At 52.5% G+C, this 18,996-nt stretch overlaps 1 gene segment (V, D, J or C); it reads right to left on the bottom strand.

The window, feature by feature from the left end:
* Nucleotides 1–11,466: 11,466 nt before the first annotated feature.
* Nucleotides 11,467–18,715, bottom strand: LOC147529345 (T cell receptor beta variable 30-like). The segment is given in 3 exon segments: nt 11,467–11,593; nt 17,884–18,180; nt 18,618–18,715. Coding segments are annotated over 3 exon segments (467 nt in total).
* Between the last annotated feature and the right edge of the window lie 281 nt (nt 18,716–18,996).

Genomic DNA, 18,996 nt, shown 5'->3' on the forward strand with positions numbered 1-18,996 from the left:
GTGCAGGTGGGAGATGAGCGTTATCACACGGGCGTGATGGGGCTGTGTGGCAGCCCGAGTGTGTGCGTGTCACGGGGATGCACGGAGAGGCATCAGCTGAAGGGAAGAGAGACTCAGGAATGCGTGTTTGTGCCTGTGCCTCTGGGCTCTCTCCTCTCTCGAGGGGTCAGTGATCTCAGAGAGGTTATGGCTGCTGTGCTGGGCCTTGTGCTTGTGGCTTGAGAAGCCGAATGAGAAGCTGCAGTGCAGGGACCGGTGGCAACCCGTGTTCGTGCGTGTTATGGCAGAAAGAACACTCCAACCTGTAAGGAAACTCCCTGTTAGCTGCACAGCTTGCGAACAGCATCTGGGATTTATACCGGATCTTTGGGAAGTGAAAATTGTGAGTGGATCACGGGCTGGAAGACAGTGATCCTGACCTGGAGAGCACTGTGCGTGGAGGAGTTACTGACCCACACAACAGTTACCCTGAGTAGGGGCAGGCCTGTGCCGTGCTGCACATGTCCCTTGGCCACACCATACCCTCGGACAGGTGGGTGGTAACAGGAGCACGTGGGCAGCTCCCAGTTGCTACCAGCTCTTACGCCGCCTGCCTGGCCTTGCCTTCATCCAAAGGTGGACCTAGAACTGCTCACGGAAACATCCTTTCTGTTTGACGGTGAGAATGATGAGCAGGGTTGGCTGGATGGAAATGAAAGGAAATCTGTGGAGTGCCCACTGAAGAGAGACAGAAAGAAGAAGGTGGGGAGAGCAAGGGAGGCAGAGAGGGGAAGAAGATCAACAGAAGTGAGTATAATGTAAAGGAGAGTTAAACAAGAGGGAGGAATGAGGAGTGGGATGGCAAGAAGAGAAAGCAGGAGAAATAGACTCACAGACACTGAGAAGAGGAGGAGGGGAAGGCTAGGAAGCAGAGGAGTAATGTGTGGGGGATCATCCTGCCTTGTGCAGCACTGGGGAGGAGGAAAGCAGGTCCCTTTTGTGCACGGGGAGGTTTGTGCTGGGCTCCCTCAGCAGCTCAGCCATTGTGTTTCACTCTCAGCACAGTGATACACGCCGGAGTCGTTGAGAAAGGCGTGCTCTATCAAGGGTCATGCTGTCTCCTTGTATCTTGCTGCACTTGAAACGACTTCGGAAACCCTCCTCAACATTCGGTTCACTACCTTGGATTGCAAAAACTACTAGGGTCAGCCTGGAGTCCTTCCCCAAAGGCATCTTATACCAGTACATAGCTGTGCTGGAGGATTTCTTCTGGGAACAGGTCAGATTCACGGACTGGCCTTGTCGTATCACTGTGTCTGGGGACTGTTCAAGTGCCAACACTGGAAGGGAAAAAGAGGATGTTAAGGAGGAGGAAAAACTTGAAAACATGAAGTAGGCGCTGTGGATTGTTAGAGAAGAGCATGAGAAGGAGCAGGACAGGCTAGGGAGCAGCGAAAGGAATGGGACAGCTCTTCGGATCAGTGGTGAGTTTCCAGTGTCTCTCAGATAGGCAAGAAACATTCCTGGTAGTTTGTGTCCAAAAATAACCATTCTGGGGCAGTACACAGAAGAAAATAGTCATTGCAGGAGATGGAGGGTTTTCTGCCACCATCCATTGCCCATGCTCAGCACAGGAGGCTTTGGTGAACAGAGCTGTGATAGTTTGATGTTGTGGGGGGTGTTCTGGTGGCATGGGAGGGGATTTGCTCCCTGTGCCACCAGATCTGAGTCCCATCCCCCCCGGGGAGGTTGAGCCAAGGCGGCGCCTCTGCGAATTGCCCTATTTAAGTTGAGACAAAGGGGCGGGAAGGGGCTTTTTTGCTCAGGAGCGAGGAGAGAGCAGGAGGGCGCTGCCCTCGCTCCCGGCTCCCGGCCGAGCGGCCGCTCGGGCCCGGGCCGGCGCCATGTGCTCAAGATGGCGCCAGGGGAGCCGCATGGGGGACTCGGTAAGCGCCCCGCTCCCGGGGTGCCCGCCGGGCCGAGCTCCCCAGAGAGGATTAATATCTAAGAGAAGACAACCACAACGACCGGGTCAGCAAAGATGGAGCAGGAGGAGGTGTACTGGAGCTGAGGCTTCCCTTGCAAATCGGTGTGAGATGGCAGGCGGCCCCCCTGCAGCCAGGGTGTACTCGGCGGAGCAGCGACCCACTCGTGGCCTGTGGAGAAACCCACGTCGGGAAGGAGATGCCTGAGCCCAGGAGAGGTCGTGGAGCAGGGGATGCGCGACCAGGTACTGTTGATAATGGGGCATGGAATGCACGACGAGGTCGTGGAGGCATCTGGAGACCGTGGGACGACCCACGCCGACGCGAGTGGCAGCAGCTCCCTAAGAGGCCGAGACTGGTAAAGCCCGAACTGGTGCGATCCATGGGGAGGATTGCAATCCTGCGGGCAGGACTTACTTTGGAAAAGTTTGGGGACTTTTTCTTTGTGAGTAGGGGATCCACCGAAGCAAGGGAAAAATGGTGTAAAGACTCCTCCTCCTTTAAGAAAGGAGCGGCAGTGAACAACATGGATGAACTGACCTGTACTCCCCCATTCCCTGTCTCCCTGCGCCGCTGGGGGGAAGGCAGAGCCAGGAACGAAAGGAAAATAGGGGTGGGGAGGTGTTGTTTTAAGATCGGGCCTTGTTTTCTCTTTTCTCCTCTCAAGTAACCGGTTTCGTTCCCTTTTGTCTTTTGTTTAGTAACTGTTAATAAATTGTTTGTTTTTATGAAGAAAGCCTGAGTCTGTTTTGCCCGAGACCATGTTTGTGGGTGCTCCCTTTTCGGTTCTTGTCTCGACCCTCAGTCCAAAAACCACGACAGGAGCGCTACCAGCAACTGTGTGCACAGCTGGGGCAGCAGCAGCAGAATTGATGGAGGTGCTCAGGGCTGGGTCGAGTTCACTTACCCCCAGTGGCCAGCACGGCCACAAGAACCAGCAGGGAACCATGAGGAAAAAGCCCCTGTCCTTTCAGGGACGTGCCTTTTGAAGCTGCCCAGAGACACGTGAAGAGGAAGCAGTGAGTGAATGAGACCTACTGGGGGGGCATGCATATATGTGAGCAAGGACTGGCTGGCTGGGAACACTGGCGGATGACGCCCACGTTCACAGGAAAGTATAAATCCTGCAGAGATACAATGGGTGGGGGGGGGGAGGAGGGGGTGGCGTGGACAAACTGTGTTGAGGTTGCACGAGTGTCTCCATGTGTGCAAGGCAGAGGAAAGCTCAGAGTTTCCCTTCTTGTGATGTCCTTGAGAGCTCAAGGAATGAGGTACAAAGGGCACACTTGCACGAAGGCTATTTGTATGCATTTTTCTCTGTCTCCCCCGGCCATGACTAGTTCTTTTCTTTTATTTTTTTTCTTCCCTGGCAGTGTGATGGCTCTTCCTGCTGGGGGGTCTGATGTGCTTTGCAGCGAAACTCTATCTGTATCCCTTTCCCTGAAGAGGAAAACAGTGCCTGCAGTCCCCGGCTGCTCTACTGCAGGGAGCTCTGAATCCCACTGCAGTTGGTTTCTTTTACTGGGAATGTTCACGAACCTTAGAAAGAAAGAGTGGGATGAGAGCTGAGCTGCAGGACTCAGCAGGCCAGGACTCCCTTTCCTGGCAGCTCTCCCAGCCCTCTTTCCTGCACAGAGGACTGCAGGGGCAGGAGATGCTCAGCGTCCCGAGCCTTTGGCCAGCTCCAGGACAGTCACGCAGCTGTTTGAGTATTGGGAATGCTCAAGGCTGGTGCAGTAATCCCTGTGATGGAGATGGGAGGTATATATGGGTCATTCTGTGTGTGTGCACATGCGTGTGCGCGTGTGCGGGCTCCCTCCAGCCCTGGCCCAGAGCTGGTGACAGGGGCAGGAGAGGAAGGTGAATGCCCGTGAAGAGCCCAGGGACAGTCAACGCGCTGGCACGAGAAGGAATAAAGAAACGATGTGGCCCAAAGGGAGAGGCATAGGAAGAAAAGATCTGAGGACTGGGGCTAGGTGGCCTCTCCCTCCACCTTCCTCGCTGGCAGGCAGTAGCCCAAGTTCCTCCAGAGATGGTTTCTCCCTGGGACCTAGGGCCTGGCTGGGGAGCCCTGGGGGTGTCAGCCTGCTACTGCCTCTGGGGCAAGCCTGGCAGCTCTGCTTCAGGAGCACACAGTGTCTGGCAAATTCAAGGAGCGCTCAGGGACTGAGCACCTGTGTCATTGCCCACTCTGCCTGTGAATCAACCCTGTCCCAGGTGGTTTCCTTTGCTGGCAGTGATGAGCTTGTCCTCTGGAGTGGTGTGAGGGTTGCTGCTGGGATGCACCTGGTGAGACCACCAGGGTCTCGAAGCAGCTCTACAGCGCAATTCCCTTCGCTCCTGCTCTGCCAGTGACAACTGTCTGGCGCTCCGCTCACAGGCTCACGAGGTTCGGGCCACCAGCACCATCTCCACAGTGCCCTGAGGTGTTCCTGCTGAGAAGGACATCCGCATGGCCTCGGCTGAACGGGACAAACTCGGCATGGCCTCGCTGGAGGACGCAATGAACACAGGAATGAACAGGTGGGAGAGTGGCGAGGGTGAAAGGAACTCAGGCAACGAATGACAGAGGTCTTCACCGTGCCGAGCTCTGCTGACAGCAGCACCTCGAGATCACAAGCCTCCAGGAGGATGCAACCCGGAATTACCTGGAACTCTACATGGTGACAGGAAAGGAGAAGCGAGTGGAAACGGGCTGGAATCCCTGATGGTATCCCACCTGATGATGCTGGGAAGGAAAAGGCCAGTGAGGTTCACCCAACTCAGTGTTTCTCCGACAAAGACAGTTCGCGAAAGGTTGAGGAAAACTGTGTGCAGGTACTAAGCAGAAGGTGCTGGCTCAACAGGTGAGACGGTTGAAAAGAAAAAGAGGGGGAAGTGACCCAGAGAGAAAGATCAAATCTGCTAAAGGAGCAATAAGGTCGTTAGTGAAGAAGCCTGTCCCCAGCCAGCTGTGTGAACTGGTCAGTGGAGTGAGCCTGAGCACACGTGAAGCCATTTATTCTGTGGGCATATGGCTGAGCCTGAGAGACTTTACCCTCAGAAACAGCTTTGCTATAACACTGCTGAGACAGCTCATTCTTGGGCCACCCCAGTTTGTGCTTGGATGAGTGCAGTCTGTGTTACTGGGAAGGGCTTCATGCGCAGGCTCTTAGCTGCATGCAGGTGCTACACGGCTGTGTGACACAGAGAAACACACCCCTAGCTGAACAGAATCATAGAACGGTTTGTGTTGGAAGGGACCTTAAAGATCATCTAGTTCCAATCCCCCTGCCATGGGCAGGACACCCTCCACTACACCAGGTTGCCCACAGCCTCATCCAACCTGGCCTTGAATACTTCCAGGGATGGGGCCCACAACTTCTCTGGGCAACCTGTTCCAGTGCCTCACCACCTTCAGAGTGAAAAATTTGTTTCTTATATCTAACCTAAATCTGCCCTCTTTCAGTTTAAATCCACTGCCCCTTGTCCTATCACTGCACGCCCTTGTAAAAAGTCCCTCTCCAGCTTTCCTGTAGGCCCCCTTTAGGTACTGGAAAGCTGCTATAAGATCACCCCGGAGCCTTCTCTTCTCCAGGCTGAATAGCCCCAACTCTCTCAGCTTGTCTTCACAGCAGAGGTGCTCCAGTGCTCTGATCATCTTCGTGGCCATCCTCTGGACTCGCTCCAGTAGCTCCATGTCCTTATTGTGTTGGGGACTCCAGAGCTGAACACAGTATTCCAGGTGGGGTCTCACGAGAGTTGAGTAGAGGGGCAGAATCACTTCCCTCGATCTGCTGGCCACGCTCCTTTTGATAGAGCCCAGGATACGATTGGCTTTCTGGGCTGCCAGCGCACATTGCCGGCTCATGTTGAGCTTGTCATCCACCAGCACCCCAAGTCCTTCTCCTCAGAGCTGCTCTCAATCCATTCTCCCCCAGCCTGTACTTGTACTTGGGATTGCCCCGACCCACGTGCAGGACTACTTGGGATTGCCCCGACTCACGTGCAGGACCTTGCACTTGGCCTTGTTGAACTTCATGAGGTTCTCACAGGCCCATCTCTCCAGCCTGTCCAGGCCCTCTGGATGGCATCCCTTCCCTCCAGCGTGTCTACACCACCACACAACTTGGTGTCATCTGCAAACTTGCTGTCATCTGCAAACTTGCTGAGGGTGCACTCGATTGCACTGTCCATGTCTCCAACAAAGATGTTAAATAGCACTGGTCCCAGTACCGACCCTTGAGGAACACCACTCGTCACTGGCCTCCACGTGGATATTGAACCGTTGAGCACAACTCTTTGAGTGCGACCATCCAGCTAATTCCTTATCCCACTGAGTGGTCCATCCATCAAAACCACGTCTTTCCAGCTTAGAGATAAGGATGTCGTGTGGGACAGTATCAAATGCTTTGGATAAGTCCAGGTAGACGATGTCAGTTGCTCTTCCCCTATCCATCAATGCTGTAACCTCATCATAGAAGGCCACCAAATTAGTCAGGCAGGATTTTGCCCTTAGTGAAGCCATGTTGGCTGTCACCAATCACCTCCTTGTTTTCTATGTGCCTTAGCATAGTCGCCAGGAGGATCTGCTCCATGATCTTTCCAGGAACAGAGGTGAGACTGACTGGCCTATAGTTCCCTGGGTCTTCTTTTTCCCCTTTTTCAAGATGGGGGCTATGTTCCCTTTTCGAGTCATTGGGAACTTCGCCAGATTGCCACGACTTCTGAAATATGATGGATAGTGGCTTAGCAACTTCATCTGCCACTTCCCTCAGGACCCCGGATGCACCTCATCAGGTCCCATGGACTTGTGCACCTTCAGGTTCTTTAGATGGTCTCGAACCTGGTCTTCTCCTACAGCGGGCGGTTCTTTCATTCTCCCAGTCCCTGCCTTTGCCTTCCGTGACTTGGGCCATGCCGCTAGAGCTCTTGCCAGTGAAGACTGAGGCAAAGAAGTCGTTGAGAACCTCAGCCTTCTCCATATCCTGGGTGGGCAGGTCCCTTGTTTCCTCCGGAGGGCCCACATTTTCCCTGGATCTCTTTTTATCACTGACATATCTATAGAAGCCTTTCTTGTTGCCGTTGATGTCCCTGGCCAGATGTAACTCTGTCAGGGCTTTGGCTTTCCTAACCTGATCTCTGGTTACTTGGACAATTTCTCTGTATTCTTCCCAGGCTACCTGTCCTTGCTTCCACCCCCTATAGGCTTTCTTTTTGTGCCCAAGTTGGTCCAGGAGCTCCTTACCTCATGCGGGCCTTCTGGTGTTCCTACCTGACTTTCTCTTTGTTGGGATGCACCGACCTGAGCGTGGAGGAGGTGATCCTTGAATATTAACCAGCTTTCTTGGCCCCCTCTTCCCTCCAGGGCCTCATCCCATTGTACTCTAGCGAGGAGATCCTTGAAGAGGCCAAAGTCTGCTTTCCTGAAATCCAGGGTAGTGAGCCTGCTATGCACCCTCCTTGCTTCTCTAAGTATCTTGAATTCTACCATTTCATGCATGAAATGAGACCAGAATGTTCTGGTCTCTTTTGAGTCTCTCATGTGTTTCATGTTGAAGTTCTCTTGATGTCTTTCTCTAAAAAGTGGGAATAGTTCTCTTCCTCTCAAGATGGCCAACAGTCTCCTCCATCATGTGCAGCACACTACCGGGTGCAGCATGTATCCTTTTGTTTGAGGCTGCTTACAGCATGGCATGTAGGGTATGTGGTTCCCACCTGCAAACTGCTGGGACTCACAGCTCCTTCCTCTTTGCCACTGCATCTGAAGGCTGTTGAAGGGCATACCCTGTCATGAGGGAAAAAAAAAAAAAAAAAGCAGGAGGTTAGGTAGAAGGTGAAATGATTTGAGATGAAGGGGATGAAAACGCCCACAAAATCTAGATGGGATAAGGGATGGGATGGAATGGGTTTAAAATCTATGGGCAAGTTTCTCATCTGTCTATGAATGACAATGACAGAAATGTGAATGCATTAGAAATGTTTCAAATGGGGAGGAAATCAGAAAAGATTAACAGTCAGCAATGGAAATCTGCCCATGGTGGCAGCACAGGAGCAGAGATGTGTGATGAGAAAATGCTGAGAAAGGAAGAGATCCATGACATCAGGTGGGCAGGGCAGTGTGAGAGCACCTGAAATGTGGGAAAGTAGTTGGCTGGCTGGGATCAGTAGGAAAGTGTTGCTCACCAGCCTGGGCTGCAGCTCCAAGGATGCCATTGCATCTTCCACAGCCAGGAGGAAATGGCCCGCCTTTTGTAGGCAGGGCCTAAACCTTAATTAGATCATTACCAACACAAGCCAGCTGGGTATAGCCATAGGAAAGAAGAGTCACATGCAGCAGTGGTGATACGAACCCTGCACAGCTGACTTGATATGTGTGTTTGTGTGTGCGTGCAGTCACGGGAACATGATGGGGCTGGATGGGAGCCTGATTTGAAGCAGGGCAGGGGGATGCTGTGGGTTTTCCTTTCTTCCTCTGCATCAGATAAGATCTCCAGAGAAGAGGTGTTATGCAAAGGAGACAGAGATATGGGGCATGGGTTTTGCTTCTCTGTCCTACTCTGAGGCTCCATTCCAGACCTCCAGAAAGCCCTAGACCCCTCACGCCGCAGTGGGATTGTCTCTGTCAGCCCATGCTGTTTCCTGCCATTGCCCCTGGCACAGAGCAAGCTGCTGACCTAATGATCATGGTGCAAGAAGAAAGTCATAGTAGCCGAGAGTATTTGCTGCAGCTTGGGGCTCCTTGCCTACAGACCATGCTTGACTCCTGGATACCATTGAGCCTTGGGTTGCATGGCATACTCAGAGTGCTCAGGTCACAGGTAGCAGCGTGAGTCGGTGATTTGGTGCACAGCTGTGTGCCCATTCCCTGGAGACTGGTGGGGCCAAGGGACCAGCGTGCACGTGGAAGTGCTCAGTGCATGGTCCTGCCAGTGCTCTGGAACTCAGAGCCCCTCAGACGTGGCAGCGTGCTGACCCCAGGTGACCAGCGAGGCACCTGAGCTCTCAGAAACCACAGAGTGAGCTATGGAGACCCCTGCAGCTCATAGACATATGAGCACACACAGAAGTGCTCAATCCTGGGATCCCTTGCCAGATTCAACTCCAGGTTGGCCTTGGCTTTCCAGCAGGAGAAGGAAAGATCTGTGATTTTCCTGCTACCCATGACTTAGTGTGACAGGTTGAAAGGGAGAAGAAGGAAGAGAATGTAGGAAATAGGAGGACAGGTGTGAGAGACAGAGAAGAGAAAGGACAGAGAGAGAGTAGAGGAGGAAAGTGAGAGACAGTCTATGGGTGGCAGAGAAATGAGGCAAGGCAGTGAGAACAAGAAGAAAGAGGGTCAAATGGGGATTCAGAGATGGAAATAACAGGACAAAGTTAGAGAAAAGGCAGGAGACAGATAGATACCACCACTTCCTTAAGTAGACAGAGCTGGAGGGCAGGAGAAAATGGTGTACTGTCAAATAGAGGGCTGTGTGTGTGGGGCAGACCCCTGTTTGCATGGAAGGGTTTGTGCTACGCTGCTCCAGCTTTGAAGTCACAGTGAGTCTTGCTTGGCGCAGAAATAGGTGCCCGAGTCGTTGAGTAGGACACGATCGATCTCCACAGATAAGCGGCTGCCTTTAGTTCCACTACTGTGGTGGTTTCTGAATTCCTTCTCAATCTCTGCCTTACCACCTTCTGCTGAGTATACAACCAGCTGAAGAGTGGCATCCTTCCCCGTGGGCAACTTGAACCAGTACATGCTGAAGAATGCGTCCCTTTGGAGCAGTTCAGAGTCACAGTCTCCCACTCGGACAGTTGTGTCTGGCGATTGCTGAAGGGCCTGGCCTGGAAAGAAAAGAGGTGTGAGGAGTGAAACGCATTGAATGGGACACAACAACTCACCCTGGAAGTATGACATGGATGGGATGGCATAAGGATGTCAGCAAGCTATGAGACAGTGTCTTGTTTCTCTGACAGAGACACCAAGGGAAAAAAAAAACAACCAGCTTCAAATATAGTAAATTTGTTTTGAAAAATAAGTTCAGTACTCTTATTTGAAGTATTAAATGGACAGAAACTACGAATTTGTAGATGTAGAGTTTTCTGAGTGAAGAGGTTGAGGAAAAGCTCACCTCCTTCCTTGCCCATCCTCCTCCTGGAAGCTGGGAATGGGGCACTGCCAACAACTGGGCACCCAGCCGAGGCAGCAGCAGCGGTGGCTCCAGGGCAGCTGTTCCAGCAGGAGGGAAGCCCACTTACCTGCAGGGGCCAGGATGGCCACAAGGAACCAGTGAAGAGCCATGGAGAAAGGCCACCTTCTTGCAGCAACCTGCCCGTGGTGCCGGCACTGGCACCGAGCTGTGTGCAGAGGAAGGGCTGAGAGAGGCAGTCTCTTTGCGGGTGGGCAGGGCAGTGGAGAGCCCGAAACGTGAGAAGACAGTTGGCTGGCTGGGAACAGCAGGGAAGGACACCTGCACGCAGGCACGAGGTGTAGTGCTCTGCTCCACCGACTTCCTGCTGTGTGCCAGTCCGTGTGTGTAAGTGCAGGTGGGAGATGAGCGTTATCACACGGGCGATGGGGCTGTGTGGCAGCCCGAGTGTGTGCGTGTCACGGGGATGCACGGAGAGGCATCAGCTGAAGGGAAGAGAGACTCAGGAATGCGTGTTTGTGCCTGTGCCTCTGGGCTCTCTCCTCTCTCGAGGGGTCAGTGATCTCAGAGAGGTTATGGCTGCTGTGCTGGGCCTTGTGCTTGTGGCTTGAGAAGCCGAATGAGAAGCTGCAGTGCAGGGACCGGGTGGAGCAACCCGTGTCCGTGCGTGTTACGGCAGAGAGAACACTCCAACCTGTAAGGAAACTCCCTGTTAGCTGCACAGCTTGCCAACAGCATCTGGGATTTATACCGGATCTTGGGAAATGAAAATTGTGAGTGGATCACGGGCTGGAAGAGTGATCCTGACCTGGAGAGCACTGTGCATGGAGGAGTTAGTGACCCACACAACAGTTACCCTGAGTAGGGGCAGGCCTGTGCCGTGCTGCACATGTCCCTTGGCCACACCATACCCTCGGACAGGTGGGTGGTAACAGGAGCATGTGGGCAGCTCCCAGTTGCCACCAGCTCTTACGCCGCCTGCCTGGCCTTGCCTTCATCCAAAGTGGACCTTCAACTGCTCACAAAACATCCTTTTGTTTGACGGTGAGAATGATGAGCAGGGTTGGCTGGAGTTAAATGAAAGGAAATCCTGGGTGCCAACTGAAGAGAGGCAGAAAGAAGAAGGTGGGGAGAGCAAGGGAGGCAGAGAGGGAAGAAGAGTCAACAGAAGTGAGTATAATGTAAAGGAGAGTTAAACAAAGGGGAGGAATGGGAGTGGGATGGCAAGAAGAGAAAGGAGAAATAGACTCTCAGACCCTGAGAAGAGGAGGAGGGGAAGGCTAGGAAGCGAGGAGGTAATGCGTGGAAGGGATCACCTGCCTTGTGCAGCACTGGGGAGGAGGAAAGCAGGTCCCTTTTGTGCACGGGGAGGTTTGTGCTGGGCTCCCTCAGCAGCTCAGCCATTGTGTTTCACTCTCAGCACAGTGATACACGCCGGAGTCGTTGAGAAAGGCGTGCTCTATCAAGAGGGTCATGCTGTCTCCTTGTATCTTGCTGCTCTTGAACTTCGGAAACCTCCTCAAATTGGTTCACCACCTTCAATGCAGAAGCTACTAGGTCAGCCTGGAGTCCTTCCCCAAAGGCAGCCTGTACCAGTACATAGCTCTGTGTGGATTTCTTCTGGGAACAGGTCAGATTCACGGACTGGCCTTGTCGTATCACTGTGTCTGGGACTGTTCAGTGCCAACACTGGAAGGAAAAGGAGGAAAAAAAGGAAAAACATGAAGTAGGCACTGTGGATTGTTAGAGAAGAGCATGAGAAGGAGCAGGACAGGCTAGGGAGCAGCGAAATGGATGGGACAGCTCTTCGGATCAGCGGGTGAGTTTCAGTGTCTCTCAGCATAGGCAAGAAATATTCTGGGTAGTTTGTGTCCAAAAAAGTAACCATTCTGGGGCAGTACACAGAAGAAATAGAGAGTCCTTGCAGGACATGGAGGGTTTTCTGCCACCATCCATTGCCCATGCTCAGCACAGGAAGCTTTGGCGAACGGAGCGCTACCAGCAACTGTGTGCACAGCTGGGGCAGCAGCAGCAGAATTGATGGAGGTGCTCAGGGCGGGTCGAGTTCACTACCCCCAGTGGCCAGCACGGCCACAAAGAACCAGCAGGGAACCATGAGGAAAAAGCCCCCTGTCCTTTCAGGGACGGCCTTTTGAAGCTGCCCAGAGATACGTGAAGAGGAAGCAGTGAGTGAAGATGAGACCTACTGGGGTTGGGCAGGACATGAGACGTGAGCAAGGACTGGCTGGCTGGGAACACTGGCGAATGACGCCCACGTTCATAGGCAAGTATAAATCCTGCAGAGATGCCGTGGGTGGGTGGGGAGGGCAGGATGGGGTGGCGTGGACAAAACTGTGTTGAGGTTGCACAAGAGTCTCCACGTGTGCAAGGCAGAGAAAGCTCAGAGTTTCCCTTCTTGTGAAGTCCTTGAGAGCTCAAGGAATGAGGTACGAAGGGCACACTTGCACGAAGGCCATTTTCTAGGCATTTTTCTCTGTCTCCCCCAGCCATGACTGTTTTTTTTCTTTTATTTTTTTTTCTCCCTGGCAGTGTGAGGGCTCTGCCTGCTAAGGGGTCTGATGTGCTTTGCAGTGAAACTCTATCTCTGTCCCTTTCCCTGAAGAGGAAAACAGTGCCTGCAGCCCCCGGCTGCTCTACTGCAGGGAGCTCTGAATCCACTGCAGTTGGTTTCTTTTACTCTGCACAGCAGAGTTGGGAATGTTCACGAACCTTAGAAAGGAAGGAGTGGGATGAGAGCTGAGCTGCAGGACTCAGCGGGCCAGGACTCCCTTTCCTGGCAGCTCTCCCAGCCCTCTTTCCTGCACAGAGGGACTGCAGGGGCAGGAGATGCTCAGCGTCCCGAGCCTTTGGCCAGCTCCAAGCAGGACAGTCACGCAGCTGTTTGAGTATTGGAATGCTCCAGGCTGGTGCAGTAATCCCTGTGATGGGGATGGGAGGTATATATGGGGTCATTCTGTGTGTGTGCACGTGTGTGTGTGCGTGTGCGGGGCTCCCTCTAGCCCTGGCCCAGCAGAGCTGGTGACAGGGGCAGGAGAGGAAGGTAAATGGCCGTGAAGAGCCCAGGGACAGTCAACGCGCTGGCACGAGAAGGAATAAAGAATCGAGTGTGGCCCAAAGGGAGAGGCATGAGGAAGAAAGATGCTGAGGACTGGGGCTAGGGTGGCCTCTCCCTCCACCTTCCTCGCTGGCAGGCAGTAGCCCAAGTTCCTCCAGAGATGGTTTCTCCCTGGGACCTAGGGCCTGGTTGAGGAGCCCTGGGGGTGTCAGCCTGCTACTGCCTCTGGGGCAAGCCTGGCAGCTCTGCTTCAGGAGCACACAGTGTCTGGCAAATTCAGGAGCGCTCAGGGACTGAGCATCTGTGTCATTGCCCCCTCTGCCTGTGAATCAACCTGTCCCTTCACTCGTGCTCTACCAGTGACAATTCTCTGGTGCTTCGCTACAGGCTCGCGAGGTTCGGGCCACCAGCACCATCTCCACAGTGCCCTCAGGTGTTCTGCTGAGAAGGACATCCCCATGGCCTCGGCAGAACGGGACAAACTCGGCATGGCCTCGCTGGAGGACGCAATGAACACAGGAATGAACAGCTGGGAGAGTGGCGAGGGTGAAGGAACTCAGGCCACGAACGACAGAGGTCTTCACCGTGCTGAGCTCTGCTGACAGCACCTCGAGATCATAAGCCTCTAGGAGGATGCAACCCAGGAATTACTTGGCACTCTACATGGTGACAGGAAAGGAGAAGCGAGTGGAAATGGGCTGGAATCCCTGATGGTAATCCCACCTGATGATGCTGGGAAGGAAAAGGCCAGTGAGGTATCAAATTTAAGCGAAAACTTTGAAGAAAAACTGTGTGCAGGTGTTACTGATACTTAGAAATTTAGTAATTAGAATTTAATCAATAGTTTGTAATTAATATAGTTTGCAATTGATTTTAATAATATAAAGCTATAAGAAATATTTCAATGAAAAGTATGCTCGTACAGTAACCAGATGCTGCTATGAAAGTCTTTGTATAATCCTGTACCAAGACCAAAGGCATAAGTTAGAATCATGTAGAAATTAGATAACAAGTTCAAGTTGACCTACCAATTGATTTATGATACTTACATAGAACTAGAAGAATGCATGTAGCTATCAAGGTTTGGGTTAATGAGAATGAAGAAGGCCAGCCTTTACGAGTTATAGGTACTTGCCAAGAAACCATGAGGTAATTACCAGAAACCGTGAACTTAAGCAAAATGTAATTCCGGCAGGGGGAGATCGCGACCACCGACTCATAGACCACCTACCCATATTATACCCCAGACTCATTTCCAGATGATTCTAAATTTTATTGCGCAGAATCGGAAATAGGGGAAGAATATGCTAATGATTTTCGGGAAATAATTGTTTATGCATGTGTAAGCTCTATATAAGAAGTTTAATTTTGGTGCAAGGTGCTCACGATAGGAAAGAGATATCCCCCGTGCACGCTGCGCCGCAATAAAGAAGTGTCTGCTTATCTACATCCCATTGGTGTTGATAAGTTTCTTATTCCGATTTTCGGTAACATAGGTGCTACATGGCTGTGTGACACAGAGAAACACATCCCTAGCTGAACAGAATGTTCTGGTCTCTCTTATGTGTTTAATGTTGAAGTTCTCCTGATGGTCTTTCTCTAAAAAAGTGGGAATAGTTCTCTTCCTCTTGAAGATGGCCAAACAGTCTTCTCCATCACGTGGAGCACACTACCAGGTGCAGCATGTAATCCTTTGTTTGAGCCTGCTTACAGCACGGCATGTAGGGGTATGTGGTTCCCACCTGGAAACAGCTGTGACTCACAGCTCCTCCCTCTTTGCCAACTGCATCTGAAGACTGTTGAAGTGCATACCCTGTCATGAGGGAAAAAAAAAACAAAAAACAGGAGGCTCAGTAGAAGGTGAAATGATTTGAGGATGAAGGGGATGAAAAATCCCCACAAAATCTAGATGGGATAAGGGATGAGATGGGATGGGATGGGTTGGGTTTAAAAGCTATGGCCAAGTTTCTCATCTGTCTATGAATGACAATGACAGAAAATGTGAATGTATTAGAAATGTTTCAAATAGGGAGGAAATCAGAAAAGATTAACAGTCAGCAATGGAAATCTGCCCGTGGTGGCAGCACAGGAGCAGAGACGTGTGAGGAGGAAAGACTGAGAAAGGAAGAGATGCATGACATCAGGGGTGGTGTCATGGTTTGATATGGGGGGGAGGTTCTGGTGGCAGAAGCTGCCCATCAGAACAGACTCCCATCCCCCTCGGGGCTTGAGCCAATCAGCGCCTCTGCGAATTGTCCTATTTAAGTTGGGACAAAGGAATCGGAAAGGTGTGCCTGTGCCCAGGAGCAAGGAGAGGGGAGGAGGGCACTGCCCCTGGCTCCCAGCCGGCCAGCGGCCTGGGCCAGGCCGGCCCTGCCTGCTGAGGATGGCGGTGGTGGAGCTGCCTGGGGAACTTGGGGAGAGCCCCGCTCCCGGGGTGCCCACTGGGCTGAGTTCACCCAGAGAGGACTGAGATCTGAGAGAGACGGCCAGACCAACACCAGGTCAGTGATGATGGAACGGGACAAGGTGTGCCAGAGCTGAGTTTCCCCTGCAACTGGTGGCGAGACGGCAAGCGGCCCCCCTGCAGCCAAAGGCGGGTCCCAGTGGAGCAGAGACCCACTCGCAGCCTGTGGAAAACACACGTCGAGAAGAGGTGCCAGAGCCTGAGTACGGTACGCATCTCGAGTCCGTGGGACGACCCACATCGATGGGAAGGTGTTTTGTTTAGAGGAGATGCCTGAGGCCGAGGACTGTTGTGAATCATGGGCACAGGCAGAGGCGCATGGACGCATTTAAAGTCCATATGACGACCCGCGCCAGAGCGAGTGGCAACAACTCCCTAAGAATCCGAGACTGTGGTAAAGCCCGCCCTGGAGCAATCCGATGGGTAAGGATTGCATCCTGTGGGTAGGACTCACGCTGGAAGAGTTTTTGAATTTTCCTCGTGAGTAGGGGATCCACTGGATCAAGGGACAATGGTGTAAGGACTCCTCCTTTAAGAGAAGCGGCAGTAACAACATGGAATGAACTGACCTGCACTCCCCCATTCCCTGCCCCCTGCGCTGCTGGAGGGAGGAGGTAGAGCCGGGAAGAAAAGGCAAACGGGGGTGGAGAGGTGTTGTTTTTAAGATCTGGCCTTGTTTTCTTGTTATCCTCTCAAGTAACCGTTTTTGTTTGCTTTTGTCTTTTTAGGTAGCTGTTAATAAACTGCTTTGCTTTAAGAAAACTGAGTCTGTTTTGCCCGGGACCATGGTTGGTGGGTGCTCCCTCTGTTCTTGTCTCGACCCTCAGCTCCTTTACTATATTTTTCTCCTCTCCACTTACTGGAGTGGGAGAGCAGCTGTGTGGAGTTTAGTTGCCGGATCAGCCTAAACCACGACAGGTGTGCAGGGCAGTGTGAGAGCACCAAAATGTGGGAAAGTAGTTGGCTGTCTGGGATCAGTGGGAAGAACAGTCACAAGCAGCAGTGGGTGATACGAACCCTGCACAGCTGACTTGATATGTGTGTTTGTGTCTGCGTGCAGTCACGGGAACATGATGGGGCTGGACGGAAGCCTGAGTTTGAAGCAGGGCAGGGGGGATGCTGTGGGTGTTTCCTGTCTTCCTCTGCATCAGACGAGATCTCCAGAGAAGAGGTGTTATGCAAAGGAGACAGAGATATGGGGCATGGGTTTTTGCTTCTGTGTCCTACATCTGAGGCTCCATTCCAGACTTCCAGAAACTTCCCAGGCCCTGACCCCTCACGCTGCAGTGTGGGATTGTCTCTGCTCAGCCCATGCTGTTCCTGCCATTGCCCCTGGCACAGAGCAAGCTGCTGACCTAATGATCATGGTGTGCAAGAAGAAAGTCGTAGTAGCTGAGAGTGTTTGCTGCAGCTTGGGGCTCCTTGCCTACAAGACCATGCTTGACTCCCAGATACCATTGAGCCTTGGGTTGCATGGCATACATCAGAGTGCTCAGGTCACAGGGTAGCAGCGTGAGTCGGTGATTTTGGTGCACAGATGTGTGCCCATTCCCTGGAGACTGGTGGGGCCAAGGGACCAGCGTACAGGTGGAAGTGCTCAGTGGCATGGTCCTGCCAGCGTTCTGGAACTCAGAGCCCCTCAGACGTGGCATCGTGCTGAGCCCCAGGTGACCAGTGAGGCACCTGAGCTCTCAGAAACCACAGAGTGAGCTATGGAGACCCCTGCAGCTCATAGACATATGAGCACACACAGAAGTGCTCAATCCTGGGATCCCTTGCCAGATTCAACTCCAGGTTGGCCTTGGCTTTCCAGCTGAAGATGGAAAGATCTGGGTAAATTATTCCACCTCCTGGTACCCCATGAGTTAGTGTGACAGGTTGAAAGGGAGAAGTAATGGAAGAGATTGTAGGAAATAGGAGGAGGACAGGTGTGAGAGAGGACAAAGAAGAAAGAGGAAGGGGACAGTGAGAAATAGAGGAGGAAAGTACGAGACAGTCTATGGGTGGCAGAGAAATGAGGCAAGGCGGTGAGAACAAGAAGAAAGGAGGGTCAAATGGGGATTCAGAGATGGGAAACAACAGGACAAACGTTAGAGAAAAGGCAGGAGACAGATAGATGATACCACCACTTTCCTTAAGTAGACAGAGCTGGAGGGCAGGAGAAAATGGTGTACTGTCAAATAGAGGGCTGTGTGTGTGATGGGGGCAGACCCCTGTTTGAATGAAAGGGTTTGTGCTACGCTGCTCCAGCTTTGAAGTCACAGTGAGTCTTGCTTGGCGCAGAAATAGGTGCCCGAGTCGTTGAGTAGGACACGATCGATCTCCACAGATAAGCGGCTGCCTTTAGTTCCATTACTGTGGAAGTGGTTTCTGAATTCCTTCTCAATCTCTACCTTACCACCTTCTACTGAGTATACAACCAGCTGAAGAGTGGCATCCTCCCCGTGGGCAACTTGAACCAGTACATGCTGAAGAATGCACCTCCCGTTTCGGAGCAGTTCAGAGTCACCGAGTCTCCCACTCGGACAGTTGTGTCTGGCGATTGCTGAAGGGCCTGGCCTGGAAAGAGAAGGGAAGAGGTGTGAGGAGTGAAAACGCATTGCATGGGACACAACAACTCACCCTGGAAGTATGACATAGGATGGGATGGCATAAGGATGTCAGCAAGCTATGAGACAGTGTCTTGTTTCTCTGACAGAGACACACAGGAGGAAAAAAAAACAACAAATCAGCTTCAAATAAAATAGTAAATTTGTTTTGAAAAATAATGAGCTCAGTACTCTAATTTGAAGTCTTAAAATGCGACAGAAAACTACAAATTTGTAGATCTGTAGAGTTTTCTGAGCGAAGATGTTGAGGAAAAGCTCACCTCCTTCCTTGCCCATCCTCCTCCTGGAAGCCTTGGGCAATGGGGCACTGCCAACAACTGGGCACCCAGCCAAGGCAGCAGCAGAGGCTCCAGGGCAGCTGTTCCAGCAGGAGGGAAGCCCACTTACCTGCAGGGGCCAGGATGGCCACAAGGAACCAGTGAAGAGCCATGGAGAAAGGCCACCTTCTTGCAGCAACCTGCCCGTGGTGCCGGCACTGGCACCGAGCTGTGTGCAGAGGAAGGGCTGAGAGAGGCAGTCTCTTTGCGGGTGGGCAGGGCAGTGGAGAGCCCGAAACGTGAGAAGACAGTTGGCTGGCTGGGAACAGCAGGGAAGGACACCTGCACGCAGGCACGAGGTGTAGTGCTCTGCTCCACCGACTTCCTGCTGTGTGCCAGTCCGTGTGTGTAAGTGCAGGTGGGAGATGAGCGTTATCACACGGGCGCGATGGGGCTGTGTGGCAGCCCGAGTGTGTGCGTGTCACGGGGATGCACGGAGAGGCATCAGC

This window comes from Tauraco erythrolophus, chromosome 1 (genome assembly GCF_009769465.1).
Source record: "Tauraco erythrolophus isolate bTauEry1 chromosome 1, bTauEry1.pri, whole genome shotgun sequence".
Taxonomy (NCBI): Eukaryota; Metazoa; Chordata; class Aves; order Musophagiformes; family Musophagidae; genus Tauraco; species Tauraco erythrolophus.